The 20,493-nt window shown below is 40.7% G+C and overlaps 1 protein-coding gene across 9 annotated transcripts in view; it reads right to left on the reverse strand.

Moving 5' to 3' along the window:
• Positions 1 to 20,493, reverse strand: part of PPIL6 (peptidylprolyl isomerase like 6) — a 47,917-nt gene that overhangs the window by 15,073 nt on the left and 12,351 nt on the right. For 4 of the 9 annotated variants that reach the window (XM_001152072.6, XM_009451807.5, XM_016956136.4 and 1 more), the window contains 3 exons: positions 19,278 to 19,340; positions 19,031 to 19,178; positions 11,377 to 11,433 (listed from right to left, as the gene is read on the reverse strand). In XM_001152072.6, coding sequence (XP_001152072.1) covers positions 11,377 to 11,433; positions 19,031 to 19,178; positions 19,278 to 19,340 — 268 coding nt within the window. Of the gene's footprint in view, positions 1 to 640; positions 2,578 to 6,067; positions 7,867 to 11,376; positions 11,434 to 19,030; positions 19,179 to 19,277; positions 19,341 to 20,493 lie in introns of those variants that run through there. The other 5 variants (XM_054686876.2, XM_009451805.4, XM_016956137.3 and 2 more) reach the window with 4 other exon arrangements.

A 20,493-nucleotide genomic window follows, 5' to 3' on the forward strand; every position in this document is an offset into this window, starting at 1 on the left:
TCTCCACTGCCCAAGCATATCATCATACAGCATACTCTCACCCTTTGAGATGGGGTCTTGCTATGTTGCCCAGGCTGGTCTCAAGCTTCTGGGCTCAAGCAATTCTCCTGCCTCAGCCTCCCAAGTAGGTGGGACTAAAGGTGCATGCTGCCACACCTGGCGTACTCCTCACTGAATATAATAAATTCACAAATAATAATATGATTAATGCTCACCACCAGTTGTGTGTCAAGGTCTCTCTTATTATTAATATTTGGTTGTGTGAAATTCATTCTACAGGAGATTCTGCAGAAAGGGCTCATGGCAACACTATTCCCTGAAGTCTTGCATGTTGATAAACCTGTGTGCCCTTTATAATTCAACATCAGTTTGACTGGATATAAAATCCTTGCTCACATTTCCTTTGCTTGAGTTCATAAATATATTATTCCATTTTCTTCTGGCATAAAGTGTTGCTGTCAAAGAATATGATAATCTAATTTTCTTTCCCTTATAAATCACTTGCTCTTTTTCCCTAGATGCCCAAATAATTTTTCTTCAATGTCCAATAATGTTAGGAAAATATGTCTTGGTGTTGGTTGTTCTGCTTCAAATTGTCAGGTTCATGGTATGCATTTTCAATAAGTGGTTTCAATTTTTTAGATACTTTTATTTGAGGTATAAACATTTTCACTTGAGATATATAAATATTTCTACTTACGGTATAAACATATGCTTGAGGTATACACAATTGTCAAAATGCATCAAACATCTAAGATATATGCATTTTATTAAAATTTAATAAATACATATTTGATGATCAGTTTGATGCTGTATAACCACCACCTAAAATAAGATATAGAACCTCAAATCCTTTTTATATTTTAGGGAAGTTTTCTTTAATTATAGTCTTAGCATTCATTCTGTTCCCCTGCATTAATTTAATTCCTTAGAGATACGTATCATCTAAATGTTAAATCTCCTCTTTCTTTAATATTTGTCACTTTCCTGTAAATAATTTTTACCTTTCTTTATTTACTTTTGGTTTAAAAAAATTTCCTCCTCCTGAGGGAATACTTCTAAACTCATTTTACAAGGCCAGTATTACCCTGAATACCAAAACCAGACAAAGGCACATCATAAAAAGAAAACTACAGGCCACTACCTCTGATGAATACTGATGCAAAAGTCCTCAACAAAATACTTACAAACCAAATTCAACAATACATTAAAAGGGCCATGCATCATGACCAAGCAGGACTTATCCTTGAGATGCAAGGATGGTTCAATGTATGCAAATCAATCAATGTGATATCGACAAAATGAAGGATAAAAACCATATGATCATTTCAATTAATGCTGAAAAAGCATTTGATAAAATTCACATCCCTTCATGATTAAAAACCCTCAAAAGACTGGGTATAGTTCTCCTAGTACTATGTAGCTAGAGCAACCAGACAAGAGAAAGAAATAAAGGGGGTCCAAATTGGAAAGAAAGAGGTCAGGTCAGGTGCGGTGGCTCACGCCTGTAATCCCAGCACTTTGGAAGGCCAAGGCAGGCGGATCACTTGAGGTCAGGAGTTCCAGACAAGCCTGGCCAACATGGTGAAACCCCATCTCTACTAAAAATACAAAAAAATTAGCCAGGCAGGGCGGCAGATGCCTGTAATCCCAGCTACTCAGGAGGCTGAGGCAGGAGAATCACTTGAACCCAGGAGGCAGAGGTTGCAGTGAGCTGAGATCACGCCACTGCACCCCAGCCTGGGCGACAGTGTCGTGAGACTCCATCTCAAAAAAAAAGAAGAGGTCAAATTATCCTTGTTTATAGATTACATGATCTCATATTTAGAAAAACCTACAGACTCCCCACAAAAGTCTATTAGAACTGATAAATAAATTCAGTAAAGTTGCAAGATACAAAAACATACAAAAATCAACAGCATTTCTATATGCCAACACTGAACAATCTGAAAAAGAAATCTAAAAAGTAACCCCACTTACAAATAAAACTAAATTAATAGGAATTAACCAAAGTGAAAAATCTCTATAATGAAAACTATACAACACTGATGAAAGAAATTGAAGAGGATGCCCAAAAAATGGAAAGCTATTTCATGTTCATAGGCTAGAAGAATCAATATTATTTAAAATGTCCATACTATCCAAAGCAATCTAGAGTCAATGCAATCTCTATCAAAATACCAATGACAGCCCACTTGCAGGGTGGCCATAGTGCCATCTGCCTCGTGTAGGGCCCGCTTCTCTGACCAGCAGACCCATGGATTACCACCTGATGCAAGCCCCTCCCACTGAGGCAGCCTCGCTGAGCCCATCGCAGCTGAGGTATCCTGGAGAGATCTTCACCCGTGTCCCATGTGGAAGATCAGTTGGCACCATTTCTGCTGGAGCTTTAATATTTTTCTCCTTCCTGATTATAATACTTATTTTCTGTAGCTTTAGCCAAGCTCCTGGGAAACACCTCTTTTGTCCTTGTTGGGTGTAGAGGCCATGCTAAGGCCCAACGGAACACCATGTTGTCACTGTTCATCCTGTTTGCTCTCCTAATCACCTTGGTCCAGTATGGGTGGGAACACAACTCTATAATAAATATTTCGACAAGTATTGCATCAGGGAATCATCTTCATGGCTGCTGGATTGTCATGAACATTCCCAGGATAGAGAGTTCTGTCTTCTGGCTTACCTAAGAAACCTCACTACCATCCCCGCTGACCTCCTAAAATAGTGATCTTCAAATCCCAAACTCCTACTTGTTGAATGGAACTCTCCCCCACTTAACGGATTCCACTTGAACCCCCTGCCAACATTACCTGGACCTGGGAAATTGGGTATCTATATCTCTAGCGCACTAATGATTCTATCTTTTGCATTCACTGTTGTGTTCATGACACAAGAGTGGAAGCCTCCCTGTGATGCTCTGATTCAACTTTAGTTGCCACATTCCCAAGGCCACAGCAAGGTAAATGGGATTCTACTTGTAAGTGAGGAGACCACATATGGTGCCTTCTGGATCAGAACATATAAGGGAAAAACAACTGCCTAGTCTGGGAAGGTGGGAGTACTGCCCCCTTCCAGAAAACAAAGGGTGTCCCGCCACCCCCATCGGAACAGGGGAAAAATATCTCTCTAGACACAATTTCACAGTAAAGCATAAATACCACATCCCATAGGGCTTCTGTTTGTGCCCCAACCGGCTCATTTTTGTTTGTGGCATGAATGGGAAGAAGTTACAACCTGAACTGCTCCCAACTCCCTAGGAAGTCACCTTTTCCCTTAGGAGTAGCTTTCCCTTGTATATCAAAAACTTGGAACAGAGGTGAATGTATGCTGGCCACTCTTGCCCCTCCAGGAGTCACTGTCTATAACCGCATAACACCCAAGAATACCAGAAGTAAGTAAGTAATAGGAGTAATTCTGGCAGGAATTGGCAGTGATAGGACTAGCAGCACCCCGGGGCAGCTTTGCCTACCATGAGTCAACTCTAATGAACTTGACTCAATCCCTAGAATCCTTAGCCATCAACACAGGTCAGGCGTTAAAGGGAATTCAAGAGTCCTTAGGCTCTTTGGCAAATGCAGTTCTCATTAACAGACTAGCATTGGATTATTTACTAGCTGAACACGGTGGAGTCTGTGTAGTTATTAATAAAACCTGCTGCACATATTTTAACAACTCTAGGCAAGTTGAGATTAACATTCAAAAGATCTATGAACAAGCTACCTGGTTACACAGATATAACCAGGGCACTGACCCCAACTATAGCTGGTCAATTATCAAGTGCTTTCCCAAGTCTCACCTGGTTTTTACCTCTCATAGAACCTTGGATAGTTATCTTCTTGTTTCTAATTTTTGGCCCTTACTTATTTAACCTCTTAGTAAAAGTTTGTGTTTTCTAGATTACAACAGTTCCAGGTAAAAAACAATGCTGGCACAAGGCTTCCAACCTATCCCATCTACTGACCTGGAGAATGAAAGTGTCCTGCCTGTGGGCCCGTTACAACAGGTATCCAGAGATTTTTTTACTCCTCCAGTGCTAGGCAGGGCCTATGGCCATGAGCTCAGCAGCAAGCAGTTACAGAAGACTGGCCTTCACCCTTCTGCAGCCCTCTTAATATTAAGGAGGAGGATCTAATTTCTGAGGGGAAAATGAGGTAGGAGGCAGGACTTGACTCCAGAGGTGGGGCTCAGATTGAGGACTCCAGAGGTGGGGATCAGATTGAGGACTAGCTAAAATAGGGCCAGGGCGAAAGCACCTTTCAATCAGACCTGTCCATCAATGTGCCATGTCAATCTACTGTTGCCGAGGCAACACCTGGGAGTTACTGGCCTTTTCCATGGCATCTAATGATCCAAAAGTTACTATCCCTTTCCTGCATAAACTGCCCCTTAATCTCATGCAATTAAAAGTGGGTATAAATGTGACTGTAAAACTGTCCTGAGCTGCTACTCTCTGCCTACAGGGTAGCCCTGCTCTGCAGGAGCAGTCACAGAGCTATAACACCACTGGGGCTGTAACACTGCCTGTTCAATAAAGCTGTTTTCTTCTAAAAAGGAATTACCAATGACATTCTTCATGGAAATAGAAAAAACAATCCTAAAATTTACATGGAGCCATGAAAGACCCCGAATAGCTAAAGCTATCTTAAGCAAAAAGAACAAAACAGAAGGAATCACATTACCTGACTTCAAATTATACTACAGAGCTACAGTAACCAAAACAGCATGATACTGGCATAAAAACAGACACATAGACCATCAGAACACAATAGAGAACCCAGAAACAAATCCACAAACTCATAGTGAACTCGCTTTCAACAAAGGTGCCAAGAACATAAGCTGAGGAAAAGACTTCAATAAATAATGCTGGGAAAACTGGATATCCATATGCAAAAGAGTGAAACTAGACCCCTACCTCTCACCATATATAAAAATAAAATCAAAATGGATTAAAGACTTAAATCTAAGCCCTCAAACTATGAAACTACTACAAAAAAACATCGAGGAAACTCTCTGGACAAATGGGATCATATCAAGTTAAAAAGATTCTGCACAACAAAGGAAACAACAAAGTGAAGACATGGCTGGGCGTGGTAGCTCACACCTGTAATTCCAGCACTTTGGGAGGCTGAGGCGGGTGGATCACGAGGTCAGGAGTTCAAGACCAGCCTGGCCAACATGGTGAAACCCTGTCTCTACTAAAAATACAAAAATTAGCCAGGTGTAGTTATGTGCACCTCTAATCCCAGCTATTTGGGAGGCTGAGGGAGGAGAATTGCTTGAACCCAGGCAGCGGAGGTTGCAGTGAGCTGAGATGGCACCACTGCATTCTATCCTGGGTGACAGAGTGAGACTCTGTCTCAAAACAAACAAACAAACAAACAAAAACCCACAGAAAATATTTGCAAACTACCCATCTGACGAGGGATTAATAACCAGAATATATAAGGAGCTCAAACAACTCTACAGGAAAAAAACCTAATAATCAGATTATAAAATGGGCAAAAGATTTGAACAGACATTTCTCAAAAGAAGACATACAAATGGCAAACAGGCATACGAAAAGGTGCTCAACACCACTGATCATCAGAGAAACGTAAACCCAAACTACAACGAGATATCTCACTCCAGTTAAAATGGCTTTTATCCAAAAGACAGGCAATAACAAATGCTGGCAAGGATGTGGAGAAAAAGGGACCCTTGTACACTGTTGGTGGGAATGTAAACTAACGTGCAATCACTATGGAGAACAGTTTGGAGGTTCCTCAAAAAACTAAAAATAGAGCTACCATATGATCCAGCAATCTCACTGCTGGGTATATACCCAAAAGAAAGGAAATCATTATATCAAAGAGATACCTGCACTCCTATGTTTGTTGCAGCACTGTTTACAATTGCCAAGATTTGGAAGCTACCTAAGTGTCCATCAACAGAAGAATGGATAAAGAAAATGTGGTACATATACACAATGGAATACTATTCAGCCATAAAAAAGAATGAGATCCAGTCATTTGCAACAGCATGGATGGGACTGGAGGTCATTATGCTAAGTGAAATAAGCCAGGCACAGAAAGACAAACATAACATGTTCTCATTTATTTGTGAGATCTAAAAATCAAAACAAATAAAATCATGGAGACGAGAGTAGAAGGATGGTTACCAGAGACTGGGAAGGGTAGTGAGGGTTAAAGGAGGGTGGTGAGGATGGTTAATAGGCACAAAAAAAAAGAAAAAATGAGTAAGACCTCGTATTTGATAGAACAAGAGGGCAACTATAGTCAATAATAATTGTACCTTTTAAAATAAAAGTGTATAATTGGATTGTAACACACAGGATAACTGCTTGAGGAGATGGATACCCTATTTTATATGATGTGATAATTTCACATTGCTTGCTTGTACCAAAATATCTCAGGTACCTCATAAAGATACACACCTACTATGTACCCACAAAAATTAAAGCAAACAAAAAAATTCCTCTGCCTACCTTGTACTTCTTTCAGGACATATGTTGTATTTTTATTTCCTCTTGTGTTCCTTGTAGTTTACTCACTTCTGAAATTATTTTTCTTTCATTGCTTTCCTCAGCCCTTCTTTCCTCAGCTCTGTCACATCATGTTTAAGTTTTTCTAATTCTGATTTATGAGCTCTTTCATGTCTTGTATCATTTTCTTAATGTCTTTTAGCTTTTTTTTTTTTTTTTTTTTTTTGAGACAAGGTCTTGCTCTGTTGCCCAGGCTGGAGTGCAGTGGTGCAATCTTGGCTCACTGCAGCCTCTGCCTCCCAGGCTCAAGCAATCTTCCCACCTCAGCCTCCCAGGTAGCTAGGATTACAGGTGTGTGCCACTATGCCCAGCTAATTTTTGTATTTTTTGTAGAGATGGGGTTTGCCATGTTGCCCAGGCTTCTTTTAGCTTATTTTGATATAGACTGTTACAGTTTTGATCTACAGTTGACCCTTAAACAATGCGGGGGGTTAGGGACACCAACCCCTCGGAGCAGTCAAAAATCCACATATAACTTTTGACTCCCCAGTGACTTAACTACTAACAGTCTGCAATGGACTAGATGCCTTATCAATAACATAAATAGTCGATTACATATATTTGGTGTGTTACATGTATTGTATACTGTATCCTTACAATAAAATAAGCTAGAGAAAATAAAATGTTATAAAGAAAATCATAAGTAAGAGGAAATATATCTACTATTCATTAAGTGGAAGTGGATCATCATAACAGTCTTCATCCTTGTCACACTGAGTAGGCTGAGGAGGAGGAAGAGAAGGAGTTGGTCTTGCTGTCTCAGGGTGGCAGAGGCAGAGAGGTGGACGAGGTAGAAGGGGAGGCAGGAAAGGTGGTCACACTCAGTGTTAACTTTACGGAAATACATTATAATTTGTTTGACTTTTTGCTTTTTCATTTCTCTAGCAATGTTTCCATACAGTATCAATCCTTCTTCCACTCTTTGCTTTAGTTTCATTGCTCTTATCATAAAAGGGTCTATGTTGTAAAAGAAGTCAAAAGTAGTCTTGAGTAACTGGAACCCTTCCGCCAGATTGTCTAGTGTCATTGTTTCCTGACACTGCTCCTTCTACGTCTTCTTCCTCATGATCTGGCACTGGTTCGGAGGCACTCATCTCTATCAACTCATCTTTGAATGCCTCTGCTGTGGTATATATTAGGCCTTGAATTTCTCCAAGATCCATATCTTGACAACGTTCACCCCTCATCTTTTTTGCCATATCCACAAATCTCTTTCATGATTTCCTTGATGGGCTCTGTCATAAATCCCGTGAAGTCAAGCACAACATCTGGGCACAATTTTCTCCGGCAGAAACTTGTTTTGAGCTTGATGGCTTTCATGGCTTTTTCTATAACGACAATAGCATCTTGAATGGTATAATCCTTCCAGACTTTCATGACGTTCTTTCTATTGGGGTTCTCTTCCATAATGTTGACAATCCTTTCCATAGAGTACCATGTGTAATCAGCCTTAAAGGTCCTTATGACCCCCTGACTAGAGGCTGAATTAGACATGTTGTGTTTGGGGACTAGTAGACCACTTTGATGCCTTCGGTGTTGAACTCATGGTGTTCTGGTGGCCAGGGGCATCATTGTTCAATATCAAAAGAACTTTTTAAAAGGTAGTCCCTTACTGGCAAGGTACTTCCTAACTTCAGGGAGAATGTATTGATGTAACCATTCTAGAAAAAGGGTTCTCATTGTCCAGGCCTTTTTGTACAACCAAAAGGCTGGCAGTTGGTGTTTAGGTTAGCAGCTTTATGGTTAGGAGCAGTCTGGATCATAAACCCAACTGCATTGGCACACAACAGTACAGTTAGCCTATTCCTTCCTGCCTTAAATGATAGTGCTTGCTTCTCTTACTAATAAATGTCTTTTGTGGCTTTTTTTTTTTTTTTTTTTTTTGAGACAAGAGTCTTACTCTGTCTCCTAGACTGGAGTGCAGTGGCGTGATCTCGGCTCACTGCAACCTCTGCCTCCCAAGTTCAAGTGATTCTCCTGCCTCAGTCTCCCAAGTAGCTGGGATTACAGGCACCTGCCATCACTCCCAGCTAAATTTTATATTTTCAGTAGAGACAGGGTTTCATCATGTTGGCCAGGCTGGTCTTGAACTCCTGACCTCAGGTGATCCACCCGCCTCAGCCTCCCAAAGTGCTGGGATTACAGGTGTGAGCCACCGCGCCTGGCCTTTTTGTGGCTTTTTTTTTTTTTTTCCAGAATAGGTCACTTTTGTCTGCCATAAAACTTGTTCAGGTAGATATCCTTTTTCTTCTCATTTTGTTAATGACATCTTGGAATTCATCTTCTGCCTCTTGGTCAGAAGAAGCTGCTTCTCCTGTTATCTGGACATTTTTAAAGCCAAACTTTTTTCTAAAATTATCAAACCATCTTTTGCTGGAATTAAATTATCCAGTTTTAGATCTTTTACCTTCCTTTTGCTTTAAGTTGTCATATAATAGCTTTGATTTTTCTCAAATCATATTAGAGTCTACAGGTCTGCCTTTCTTATAGCCATCCTGTGCCCACATAAAAGCTGCATTTTCAATACAAGACAAAAAAGGTATTTTGCAGGCTAGGCTTGGTGGCTCACACTTGTAATCCCAATGACTCAGAAGGCCAACTCAGGAGGACCACTTGAGCCCAGGAGTTGGAGACCAGCTTGGACAACAGAGCAAGACCCCATCTCTACAAATCTTTTTTTTAAAATTAGCCAGCGTGGTGGCATGCACCTGTAGTCCTAGTTACCTGGGAGGTTGAGGCAGGAGGATCCCTTAAGCCCAGGAGTTTAAGGTTACCATGAGCTATGATCAAGCCATTGCACTTTAGCCTGGACGACAAAGTGAGATCCTGTCTCTTAAAAAAAAAAAAAAAGAAAAAAAAGGTAAAAGTATTTCACAAAAAAGTGCAAGGTTTTCACACCTGATGGTATAGCTGCAGTGGCAGCTTCTCCAAAAAATGGTCCTCCAAGTAGGTAGTAGTCCCACCTACTTAGGAGGCTAAGGTGGGAAGATTGCTTGAGCCCAGGAGTTCAAGTCCACCTTGGGGAATACAGTGAGATCCTGTCTCTATTTTTTTTTTTTTAAAGAAACTGACTGTAAGTTTCTTTACGTGGACTCGTACAGTTCAAATCCATGTTGCTCAAGGGTCAACTGTATCCTATAAGCATGTCTTTCTAGGGTACACTCACTATCAGTACTGATGTTACTCTGCTCCTTATTCTCTTTATTCTTATAATCACCTTGAAACTTCTATTGTTCATTCTAATATAAAATTAGTGTAATAGTGGTCAGAATCAAAATGTAGTCATGTTTAAAAAATGCTGACAAATAGAGCCAAGGAAAGCTATGAACAGAGAACTTGTATGCCTGATAGCAAAACAATCACAAAGAACTACAAAAGCCACAACCTTGCATAAAGGCCATTGCGACCTTATGCAGGAAATATTAATACTTCTGCAGGGACACCTGTCCAGTCCAACCTTGGACTCTTGTTACTGATCGCTATAGCCAAGGATAATCATTTCAAAACAATTACGTAATCTTCCCCAATTTTCCTTTAAAACCCTTTGTCTCCCTTTACCTTCCTGAATATGCACATCGTTTCCTATGGCACATGTATGCCTACGGCAATACCCTATTCCTGAATAAACATTATTTTCTTTCAGAGAAACTCTCTTTGTTATATAGGGTGATATTAGTTTTCCTAAATGTTTAGAAGATGTGTCTTTAGAAAGAAAGTAGATTTTCTAGTTTCAAAAAGCTCCCTCTTGCATGTTGAAAATCTTGCATATTGAAGCATGTGGCTTTCTTCCTTAAATTTCTGACTCTGTTCCTATTCCCTCTTTGTCATGATTGTCCCTGTATCCTGGATAATTTTGATGCCATTCCCAACAGTTCCATCTGCATGGGAGCCTGTCCTGGAAGAGAGCCTTGTCAGATCAGTTTCGAGAGTACACAGGGGTTAGACTGCTCCTGCCTCTTCCAACCTTCCTGGGGGCCCCCTGTACTCACACACTATTGGCTACTTAGGGGATCCTAAGTACCCTATTCTTGGGAAGCCCTGCCCTCCCCTACACAGATGCTGATACTGTGCAGATTTCATGGCTGTTGGTTTGCTGTTTGTTCTTAACTGTTTGTATTTTGGAATTTAGGTAGATACTTTGTCACCTGCTTTTGTTGTAAATGTTATACAGGGTTTTTCTACCGACAACAATCTTTTTTTCTTTTTTTTTTTTTTTGAGACCGAGTCTCATTCTGTCACCCAGGCTGGAGTGCAGTGGCACCATCTCAGCTCACTGCAACCTCCATGTCCCAGGTTCAAGTGATTCTCCTGCCTCAGCCTCCTGAGGATCTGGGAGGCGTGCGCCATCATGCCTGGCTTATTTTTGTATTTTTAGTAGAGATGGAGTTTCACCATATTAGCCAGGCTGATCTCGAACTCCTGACCTCAAATGATCCACCCACCTCGGCCTCCCAAAGTGCTGGGATTATAGGCGTGAGCCACCATACCTGGCCACCTGACAGCAATCTAAATAGAATGATTATCAAGGTACCAGTTCTAAGTATCAGCACGGGAAATTACAAGCCCTAAAAATATAAATTCCCTTTGACTCTACAATCCTAATTCTGGGATTTACCCTAAAGAAATAATATCATTAGGTAAGTGAAAAAAATATGTGTGTATGAAGCTGCTCTGGTCGGGCCTTAGGGCGCTTCCCCCCGATCTGCTCATTTTTACCTCTTGCTTGTACTGTAAGTATTGCCCCCAGTGATATCTTATTTGGAATTGTGAAACTGTCCAGTCCTGTTAAGTTTGAATAATCAACTAATATATAACTAACAAAATGTAAAGATACATACCTTCAAATGTTGGACCATAAATCGACTCTCCATTATCTCCTTTTCCATACACTATATCTGAGAAATAGCAACAAATAAACAATAGAATTTTGAGATGAAAAAATTTAGGATACAATAATGACAGGGAAAAAAATTTGCTTTCAATGATGATTTCAAGGCTGAGGTGGGATGATCACTGGAGCCCAGGAGTTTGAGACCAGCCTGGGCAACATAATGAGACTCCATCTCGATTAAAAAAAAAAAAAAAAAGAGGAATCAGCCAGGTATGGTAGCTCACGCCTGTAATCCCAGCACTTTGGGAAGCCGAGGCAGGCAGATCACCTGAGGGCAGGCATTCGAGACCGGCCTGGCCAACACGGTGAAACCCTGTCTCTACTAAAAACACAAAAATTAGCTGGGCGTGGTGGCATGTGCCTGTAATCCCAGCTACTAGGGAGGCTGATGCAGGAGAATTGCTTGAACTCAGGAGGTGGAGGTTGCGGTGAGCCGAGATTGCGCCGTTGCACTCCAGCCTGAGCAACGAGAGTGAAACTCCATTTCAAAAAAAAAACAAAAGAATGCAATATGATTCCACTTATACCAATGAATAGAATAAGTTACCTAATTATTCAATATCCACACTATGAAAATATTACTATAATAATTTCACTTGTATTTTATAAGCACTTTTACATTCATGATAATGCAAACTTTTGAAAGGATGAAGCATTAAATTATAATTGTGGTCACAATTTTTCAAAAGTATGTTCACATAAATTCTGCTTTCTTCATAAGTTATTCCACAGTCTATCTTGTTTTTCTGAGATCAAGATTAAACTAAGAGGCTAAAACAGGAAAAGTAAGTTATTTTTAGAATATGTATAAAAAATAGAGCCAGGCGCGGTGACACACCTGTAATCCCAGCACTTTGGGAGGCTGAAGCAGGCAGATCACTTGAGGCCAGGAGTTCGAGACCAGCCTGGCCAACATGGTGAAACCTGTCTCCACCAAAAATACAAAAATTAGCTGGGTGTGGTGGCTGGTGCCTGTAATCCCAGCTACTCGGGAGGCTGAGGCAGGAGAATCGCTTGAATCCGGGAGGCAGAGGTTGCAGTGAGCTGAGATCGCACCACTGCACTCCAGCCTGGGCGACAGTGTGAGACTCCATCTCAAAAAAAAAAAAAAAAAAAAAAAAGAATATGAATAAAAAATAGGTGCTGCAAACAGAATTCATGTTCAAAATTTCATATCCTATAGTGATAACTCATTTATTTACCTAGCATATTGGAAATAAAGTTTCCTATAATGTAACAAGGTTTTTTTCAGGTGTTCACATGCTACGCATATTTTGGTTTAGGCAATGCTCCCACTATAAAAAGACTCCATGAACAAGTTATTTTTTATCTATCCACAGCTAAAAGAGGAGCAAAGCTAACTCTAGTGAAAAGAGCGGGCTCTGAGGTCTGTCCTCTCTCCCCCATCCTCCCCATCAGTATCTGTCTACTAACTTCAGCTCTATTCTGCTGCCTCCTTTAATACAGTGCTCAATAAATATTTATTGAAGGACTATGCTTTTTAAAGTCAGTATGAGCAATTTACCTACAATAAAAGTGTGTGTGCTATTTTTCAAAGAAAACTGATGCAACACCAAGCATGTAGAGAGAATTTATCCCAGAAAGGCCATGCAGCATTTAAATTATACTACTCAGAAAGCTGGCTCAGAAGTTAATTGACAAGCCTTAAGTCTCCAACCTGACTCACCTAAAACTCAGCCATGGTTCACTACCCAGCCCCAGGCAGCTCTCGAAAGGAAGTTGTCATGGCTGAAGGCTGAATCTGGAAATGGGGAAGCTGAGGGCCCCCCCACCATCAATCCCTTCAGATCCTAGGGGTTGGTTCTCTCAGGGAAATCCACCCAGGTGGTCTTCTCCCCTGCCAACTTACCTACCCGTTGGTCACATTCCCTTGCCCCCTCCCTCCCACACCCACCAACATTACTCTTGTCCTCTGCTTCAGATCTCCTAGGTGAATATTTTATATTGACACCATTTCAATCCGTATTTACTATTCTTTTTTGTGGCCATATCCACCCTCTTGAATTCAGCCTTGTATATCTGATATTATTGCTATACTTCTGACAACAAATTCAGAGATGCCAAATAGTGGTTAAAAGCAAACTTTAAAGTCAGATGATCTTTGATTAAAATGCTGATGTCAGTTACTTTTTCCAAACCTGTTTGCTTATCTGTACAAACAGGGATAATGGTAACTGCCTCACAGGTAGCTCTGAGGATGAAATGAAATAACATAGGTAGAGCACTCAGGCAGTGTTTGGCAGAGTGTCATGCCCATGCAGCATCACATGCTTCTAGAATGCCCCTTCTCATTATCATCATCTTCATCATTCTGCTCAATATGATGACGATGATAATAAAATGCATTAAATTTATCTCAAAAGATCCTTCTGAACTCACACTGAAGAAACGTCTTATGAATAGAGGAAATGCGGTAAGGGCCTTTGGTGTTCTAGTTCTATTTGATAACATAAAACAACTCATTCTGGAGAAGAGCTCTGAATGTATGGAAAGTGGCCAGGTGTGGTGGCTCATGCCTGTAATCCCAGCACTTTGGGAGGCCGAGGTGGGAGGGTTACTTGAGGCCAGGAGTTCAAGACCAGCCTGGGCAATATAGTGAGACTCTGTCTCTACAAAAAAAATTTATTTTTTTGAGACAGAGTCTTGCTCTGTTGCCCAGGCTGGAGTGCAGTGGCATCATCTCGGCTCACTGCAACCTCCACCTCTCGGGTTCAACCGATTCTCCTGCCTCAGCCTCCCGAGCAGCTGGGACTATAGGCGCATGCCACCACGCCCAGCTTATTTTTGTATTTTTAGTAGAGAGGGGGGGTTTCACCATATTGGCCAGACTGGTCTCGAACTCCTGACCTCGTGATCCACCCACCTCAGCCTCCCAAAGTGCTGGGATTACAAGCGTGAGCCACCGTGCCTGGCCTACAAAAGTTTTTTAAAATTAGCTGGGCATGGTGGCATGTGCCCGTAATCCCTGCTACTTGGGAGGCTGAAGTGGGAGGAGTTCAAGGCTGCAGTGAGAGCCATGATTGTGCCATTGCACTCCAGCCTGGGTGACAGGCTAAGACCCATGCCTATATTCCTAACACTTTGGTGGGGCTGAGGCAAGAGGATTCATTGTTTGAGTCCAGGAGTTCAGGACCAGCCTGGGCAACATAGAGAGACCCTGTCTTTACAAAAAAATTTTTAAAAATTTGCCAGGCATGGTAATGTGTGCCTGTAGTTCCAGCTACTTAGGAGGCTGAGAAGATCACTTGAGTCCAGGAGGTTGAGGCTGCAGCGAGCTGTGATTGTGCCACTACACTCAGCCTGAGCGACAGAACAAGACCCTGTCTCAAAAAAAAAAGAATGTGGGAATGTCTTCATTTCTCTCAAATCCATTCAAAGTCACATAATAATATACACTGGAGATGGACCTTATGAACATAAAAATGCATACTTGATTAGAACCCTAGTAGTTAGAAAAACACAGAAAAGTTCATTTAGACAATTAATTTAAAAGTCGTGTGAAAACTCCTACTGGAAAGAAATCCTATAAATGTAAGTCAAACGGAAAGCCTGAAGCATATTAATTATTTGGTATGCTCGAGAAAATTCACAACATGAAATGTTTTATGAGTTATAAACATATTGTACTTATCAGCGGCTCATTCTTCTGTTTTTATTTGTTTTTACTACTTTCATTCATATCTCTTAACCTTCAGCCAACTCACACCATAGCAGCGCTCATTCTTAAAGAGTCTCTCTGGACTATGGATTTCCACTTTTTTTTACAAGGGAACACTGAGGTAAGAATTTGGTATGTTCTCTTTAAGCAATAATATATGAGTTCAGCTGGGCACGGTGGCTCATGCCTGTAATCCCAGCACTTTGGGAGGCTGAGGTGGGCGGATCACTTGAGGTTGGGAGTTCAAGACCAGTCTGGCCAACATGGTGAAACCCCATCTCTACTAAAAATAGAAAAAATTAGCTGGGCATGGTGGCGCGTGCCTGTATCCCAGTTACTCGGGAGGCTGAGGCAGGAGTATCACTTGAACCCCAGAGGTGGAGGCTGCAGTGAGCTGAGATGGTGCCACGTAATCCAGCCTGGATGATGGAGCGAAACTCTGCCTCAAAATAATAATAATAATATATGAGTTCAATAGGTACTTTTTTTTTTTCTAAAGCCAGTTAATAAAATTTTCCTCTATCCATTTTAAAGTATGTTGGATGTATGGGTGAAATGAAATGTATTTCTAATATACAGGTAGGTTTAATTGTTAATAGTTGGGTAATTGTTCTGTGACTAATGGGCTATTGAAAAATGAATCTTTGTTAAGTGTTTGAATTTTCTTACTGGAATTATTTGGTGGGTCCTGGATATCCTCACCCATTTTATATATATATATATTAGTCTTATGTAAAACATGATCGTTTTTTGTGTAAAAAAGTTTATTTCATTTTCTTTGATTAACAAAGTGTTGGTATCAATTTTTTTTAATCCTTCTGAAGGAAGTAGGCCTCGAGGGAGCCAGAGGGGGAATCCAACCAAAGTGGTATAATGACTTGCTATCTTAACTTTGGACTTTAAAAATGCAGAGAATGTATGTTTCCTGTTTAACCACCTATTTTCCTTCTTACACTCTCTTCCTTCTTTTCTTTCTACAAGTATTTATTAAGCACCTACTATATCTCAAGCACTGTTGTAGTACATGGGATACCATAGTGAATAAAATAGATAAAAATTTCTGCCCCCATGGAATTTAGAGAAACAGACAATAAACAAATGAACTAAGAAACATATGGTAGTATGTCTAATGATGAAAAGTGCTAGGAAGAAAGATAAAACAAGGTAAGGAGTAGGAGGGTGGCAGGAGGGGTGAGTGGAGTGTGTGGACAGGAAGATGGCAGTTTCATATAGGGTGGTCCGGTAAGGCCTTGCTCAGATAATCTCTGGGCAATAATCAGAAACAGACAGTGGGGTTGGGGGCAGGGGGTGAAACAAGGGATACCTGCAGGAACAGGCTGGGCAGTATGTGCCCCAGGCAAAATAAACGAGGCCTCAGGGCCCATGCATGCTTGATGTGCTTAGGAGGCAGCCAGAGGCTGTGTGTGCAACCGAGTGTGTAAGAGGTCAGAAGATAAGATGTGAGGAGGAGGGGCAGGCAGTGTTGACTGGGTACAGCCTGTTAGTCCCAAAGGGCAAGCAACAGCGCCTGGAGGCATCCTAAGGCACAGCACAAAACCACGTTTAGCTCCTATCCTCCAAAATTCTACATAGTCCCGTGGTATCAGAGGCATGTGAACCACAGCAACTTCATCTTGAATAGGAGCTGGGTAAAATGAGGCTGAGACCTACTGGGTTGCATTCCCAGATGGTTATGGCATTCTGAGTCACAGGATTAGACAGGAGGTTGGCACAAGATACAGGTCATTAAGACCTTGCTGATAAAACAGGCTGCAGTAAAGAAGCCAGCCAAAACCCACCAAAACCAAGATGGCGATGAGAGTGACCTCTGGTCGTCCTCACTGCTATACTCCCATTAGCGCCATGACAGTTTACAAATGCCATGGCAACATCAGGAAGTTACCCTGTATGGTCTCAAAAAGGGAAGCATGAATTATCCACCTTTAGCATATAATCAAGAAATAGCCATAAAAATGGGCAACCAGCAGCTCTCAGGGGCTGCTGTGTCTACAGAGTAGCCATTCTTCTGTTCCTTTACTTTCCTAATAAACTTACTTTCACTTTACTCAACAAACTTGCCCTGAATTCTTTCTTGTGAGAGATTCAAGAACCCTCTCTTGGGGTCTGGATCGTGGGAACTGGACATCTGTAGGGAGAGAGGATGTTTCCAGAGTTTGGCACTTCCAACACACCAGGTCATTGAATCCTCACCACATCCTGTGATATTCTTATCATTATCCCCATTTTATGATTAAGAAACTGATTCAGAGAGGCTAAGCAGCTTATCAAGATGGTATAACTTACATGAATCAGAGCTTGGATTTGAATCTAGCAATCCAACTTTTTCCCAAGCCGTCCTTAACATTGCTGTCTCACTGTTTGAAAATATGACCCAAGATCTGTGCACTTTACTATTTGGAAATTTTACTTTAAATAAATAAAAACACAAACAAATAATATGACCTACTTTTCCCAAATCTTGCAAGGGTGGTGGGAGCTAAGCAAAAACAAAAATAAAACGAAACAAAAGAATACAGCATCTGAGGCTGGGTGTGGTGGCTCATGCCTGTAATCCCAGCACTTTGGGAGGCTGAGGCATGCGGATCACCTGAGGTCAGGAGTTCAAGGCCAGCCTGGCCAACATGGCAAACCTGTCTCTACTAAAAAAATACAAAAATTAGCCAGGTGTGGGGGTGGGCCCCTGCAATCCTGGCTACTCGGGAGGCTGAGGCAGGGAGAATTGCTTGACCCTGGGAGGTGGAGCTTGCAGTGAGCCGAGATCGTGCCACTGCACTACAGCCTGGGCGACAGAGCGAGACTCTGTTTCAAAAAAAAAAAAAAAAAAAGAACACAGCATCTGAAAGCCTAGCACATGAGAGTCAACACTGAACTCATTGTCAGGAGCCCCTAATATTAACAGGACCCCTTGAGAAATGTTTTATACTAACAAAAAATAGAAAACCATCTAAATGTTCACCAATGGGGAATTAATTAAACTGGTATAGCAATATGATAAAAAAACTAGGCAGATGCTAAACATTTTGTATGTTTATGTTCATTGGCATGGTTAGATAGACACCACATATTCAGTGGAAAGACACAAAATGGAAAAACACTTGAAAGTGAGGTTAGATAACAATATTTGTGGTATGATCTCACTGCGGAGAAACCAAAGGGAAAATACCTGCTTTAACATGTAGGATGCTTGGAATATATCTATATTTTTCTCCTCGTCAGCCTCAGAATGTTCCAGATCATATAAAAAATGGTAAAAACTAATTTAAACTTCTCCATGTGTCATCGAGTTCAAGCAAATTTCCTTTGACACTAAGCCAATTATGTGTAAATTACTGCCTGGTTGCTTCCTATGGACTATCCCCCAAAAGGCGCCCAAAATTCAATTCCATGCTTTTAATCAGACACCTAGTCTATGTAAAACCAAAGGACTGACCTGAAAAGAAAGAGAACATAGAAACCAAAATCCTTTAGACATTTCTTTTTACTTGTAATAATGTAACATGTTTGGTGAGAAATAAGTTGTTTTCCATTTACTATATTTTCAAATTCCCACTCTTAGTATACTTATTAAAACCACTGTATTTCTAGGTACTATGTATTTAGGTGAGCATTTAAAATTCGTAAAAATAAAAATGGTAAAATAAAATGTCACCCTACTCTCCTATGTCATTTTTGAATTTGGAATATTCCTGGTAACATAAATTAGATTTATTTATTTTAATAATTAGGGTGTTTTTTAAAGAATACAAATATCTTACTTCATTATTTGGCTATATAAAGCATTCTTTAAATACGTCTAATTTTAAGTATATCTAATTCTACATACATTTCATAAAGATAAACGAAAGTTTGGACCTTCTCATTTGATATTGCAATTAACTCGTATTTAAGATTTTAAACTTACCCCCTCCTTGTATCCAGCCATTCTGTACTATTCGATGAAAAATGGAATTTTTGTAATGTAGTCTTATGCCACGTTGAGAAAACCCTGCTTTTCCTGTGCACAAGACCTGAAAATTTTTACATGTTTTGGGACACACATCACAGTATAGCTACAAAATAAAGACAAAAGGTTTCAAAGATTAAATATTTAACACTCCAACAGTTATAGATCCTACCCCCACAAACTTACATATAAAAAAAAGTATCACCTCAAAAATCAATCTTCCAATTGGAGAAGAATCAATACAAATGTCCAAAAACACGAAATCATGCTGTGAAGATTAAGGAGAATCATATAATGCAGGTCAAAGTCTTACAAGAAAGTTTTCAGAAATGACCAAAAATACAGCAGATACAATATTTTTAGTGAAAAGATTTCAATAACATTACCAATGGATAATATTACAGTAAAATTAAGTGAATGACCTGTATTATTTATTTCATCAAGTTTTTATAACCCACTTCACACATTTTAATTTTTATTATTGTATTTATTTATTTATTTATTTTTGAGACAGGGTCTGGCTCTGTCCCCCAGGCTGGGGTGTAGTGGCACCATCTTGGCTCATTGCAGCCTCAACCTCCTGGGCTCAAGTGATCCTCCCACCGCAGCCTCTGAAGTAGCTGGAACTACACACATGCACCACCACCAGGCCCAGCTAATTTTTGTATTTTTGATAGAGATGGGGTTTCACCACGTTGCCCAGGGTGGTCTCGAACTCCTGAGCTCAAGGGATCGCCTACCTTGGCCTCCCAAAGTACTGGATTTACAGGCGTGAGCCACCGCCGCACCCAGCCCACATTATACATTTTAAAAACCTTTCCAGAGTGAAAGCTCTGGAGAACATTAACCTATATCACAAGAGTGAAACACATGGCCTAGATATCTACCACATCACAACTAGGTGTGGAAATAGCCACACCTAGTGTGGGGAAGAAAACAGACCGGGGATTCTTCTCTACTTCGCTTCTTTCCTATTTTTGGGAAGGATCCATCATGAACATCATGGATTTGGTTACTGTGCGTCCTGGATTTTCAGAGACAGCACAGATTAGCTAACCAGAGCCAGGCCATATCTGTTCTGAGTGGGAAAATCAGGTCCCTATATCCATAGCAGGTGTAGCACCAGAGATAGGGAAGAGAAGGATGCTGGGCTTTCAAGTTATATTCAATAATACCCTCACGTGCACAGATGCCCCCAGCTTGTCTTCACTTGATATCCTTTCTCATAGAGGAAAACATTTGTGAGAACTTGTCTAGCCCTACAAAGAGGCATTCAAAATGAAAATGCTAGTTTCAACATAATAGCATTCATTTAGGGGCTAAAGCACATTTAATGGAGTACATTTCAAGTCTTGGGCACCATTCTCCTACATTAAAATGCCACCCTGGTTCATGCCTGTAATCCCAGCACTTTAGGAGGC

This window comes from Pan troglodytes, chromosome 5 (genome assembly GCF_028858775.2).
Source record: "Pan troglodytes isolate AG18354 chromosome 5, NHGRI_mPanTro3-v2.0_pri, whole genome shotgun sequence".
Taxonomy (NCBI): domain Eukaryota; kingdom Metazoa; phylum Chordata; class Mammalia; order Primates; family Hominidae; genus Pan; species Pan troglodytes.